The sequence below is a fragment of the Trypanosoma rangeli genome, assembly GCF_003719475.1.
Source record: "Trypanosoma rangeli strain AM80 chromosome Unknown Tra_15.4_contig_00634, whole genome shotgun sequence".
NCBI lineage: Eukaryota > Euglenozoa > Kinetoplastea > Trypanosomatida > Trypanosomatidae > Trypanosoma > Trypanosoma rangeli.
Genome location: NW_021706370.1, coordinates 4663 through 6385, shown reverse-complemented (window position 1 = coordinate 6385; position 1723 = coordinate 4663). Strand labels below are relative to the sequence as shown.

Below are 1723 nucleotides of genomic sequence, written 5' to 3'. Positions count from 1 at the left end.
CTGTATGGCTCGGGAAGCATCTGATCCAAGATGATGGACTTTTTTCAGCCGTAAGAACATCCTGTTGCTGGCACACACGGACTCCTCCTTCCAAGTCCGGGCGGTGCTCTCCCGCAGCGCCGCAGTACTTGGAAGGATTGTTCATGTCCTCCGAGAAGACCTTAAAACGGATGGGCGCCCAGCCAGACACAGAGGCAGTCAACACCTGCGTCCCGCCACGCCCCCGGCTCGGTAATTCACGCACAACTGCCCTCATCGGGGGCGCATGCTTGCGAGAAATGCGGTCAAATATGCAGCGATGCTCGGCGGTGGCAAAAGAACTGGTGAAGCAGCAGAGCAGCAGCAGCAACAGGACGTGCAGAGTGTGGCGCATTCTTCGTGTCTTTCCTTTGCGTGGCGTCTCGTTCCCTTCTTTCCTTCTGTGCTTCACTTGCTTATTGTGTCGTTTTACTCTGATTCGTGTCTAGTGTGAGGTCGAGGACGCCAAAAAAAAAAGAGCTCGCATCTGGCGCGCCGACGGGCACACACGCACGCGCACCAAAAATGGCCACGGCCAAGGCGTGCCCGTAGCCACCCGCACGCCCAGAGGCGCACACGACGGAAAACGAGGCAACCAACACCGTCGGCAGCGCGTCGTCCCCATTTCTGCTGCGTGAAGTGGTGCGCAGTGAGGTGGGGGCGTGCGGCCTGCGCGCGGGCGAAAAAACACCACCGCAGCGGAAATCGGGTCCCCCGCAGCAGAAGGCAAACCCTTTCGCTGCACCTCAACCACTCACGCTCACACACCACACAGTTGACCCCCGCAAGCAGCATGGGGGCAACCAACCACACTCCGCAGCCAAACGCCTCAGATGCCCCCTCGCAAAGGGTGTCAGGCGTAGCCGGAATAGAGAAACAAGGTGCACAGCAACGCACCATCAGACCCTCGTACGGCCCGTCGCACCCACACGATTCAACGTTTTCTGCCCAGTCGCAGTGAAACTTGTCTGCAAACAAGCAACAAAAAAAAGGGGGAGGAAGGGCCCTTCGGGAATTTCCCCGGCACCAAAATGACCTCGCCGCCAACACCTCCTCCTCTCATCGCCAAAAAGCTGCCGCCGTTAAGAGCACAGCCACAAAAGCACCGCCTCTGCCCCGCCGTCCGCGACACTGGGGGTGTCGCACAGACGCGGTGGGAATCCCGGCAGGGAGCACGCCTGTCACAGCCCACACGGCGACACGCATCGCCGGAAACTCCTTTCCTCACGACCCCGCCGTTCCCTCTCGAAGACACCCGCCCTCCACCCACGGCATGAAGCAATAGAAAAGACTCTCCAAGTCAAAAAAAACTGGAAAAAAGGGTCTTCTTCCAGCACGTTGCACACCGAGCGCAGCCCTATGCACGCGGCACCGCGCGGCGGCTGCCCCCACTCAGCGTCCCTCGCCAACAGTAGCGCAATTTGTGCCTCGCCGCGCCCCGCGGAGAGAACCGCCGATGGCAGCGAGGGTGCACTGTGGAACCCATGCGGGCCTTGGAGTCTCCGTCGTTGCCGGCAAGCCCTCGAGCAACACAAAGCGCGCCCTGGCGCCTCCTCACCCACGCCGCTTCCAAGCCACGGCGCCTCTCCCCACCTTGAACCCTCCTTGTAAAATCCGCCGGCATCGATGTCTGGCGTTCGCTCCGCGACAAGGATGGAGAGAAGCAGTGCAGACGCCGCGCCTCTCGCCGAGAAAACCTCGACGC

General features: G+C 60.9%; 2 protein-coding genes across 2 annotated transcripts in view; both read right to left on the bottom strand.

Moving 5' to 3' along the window:
- On the bottom strand, positions 1-373 carry TraAM80_09628 (leishmanolysin; the record flags this gene model as incomplete). The annotated part of the gene is made up of 1 exon (XM_029386298.1): positions 1-373. A coding segment is annotated over one exon (373 nt), but the record flags the coding sequence as incomplete, so codon positions are not given.
- Positions 374-1375: 1002 nt separating this feature from the next.
- The window catches only part of TraAM80_09627 (uncharacterized protein), a gene marked incomplete at both ends in the record, with an annotated part of 438 nt that continues 90 nt past the window's right edge, over positions 1376-1723 (bottom strand). Inside the window, one exon of the mRNA XM_029386297.1 lies at positions 1376-1723. This exon is cut by the window's right edge and continues 90 nt beyond it. Within this exon, the coding sequence (XP_029233893.1) occupies positions 1376-1723 (348 nt within the window).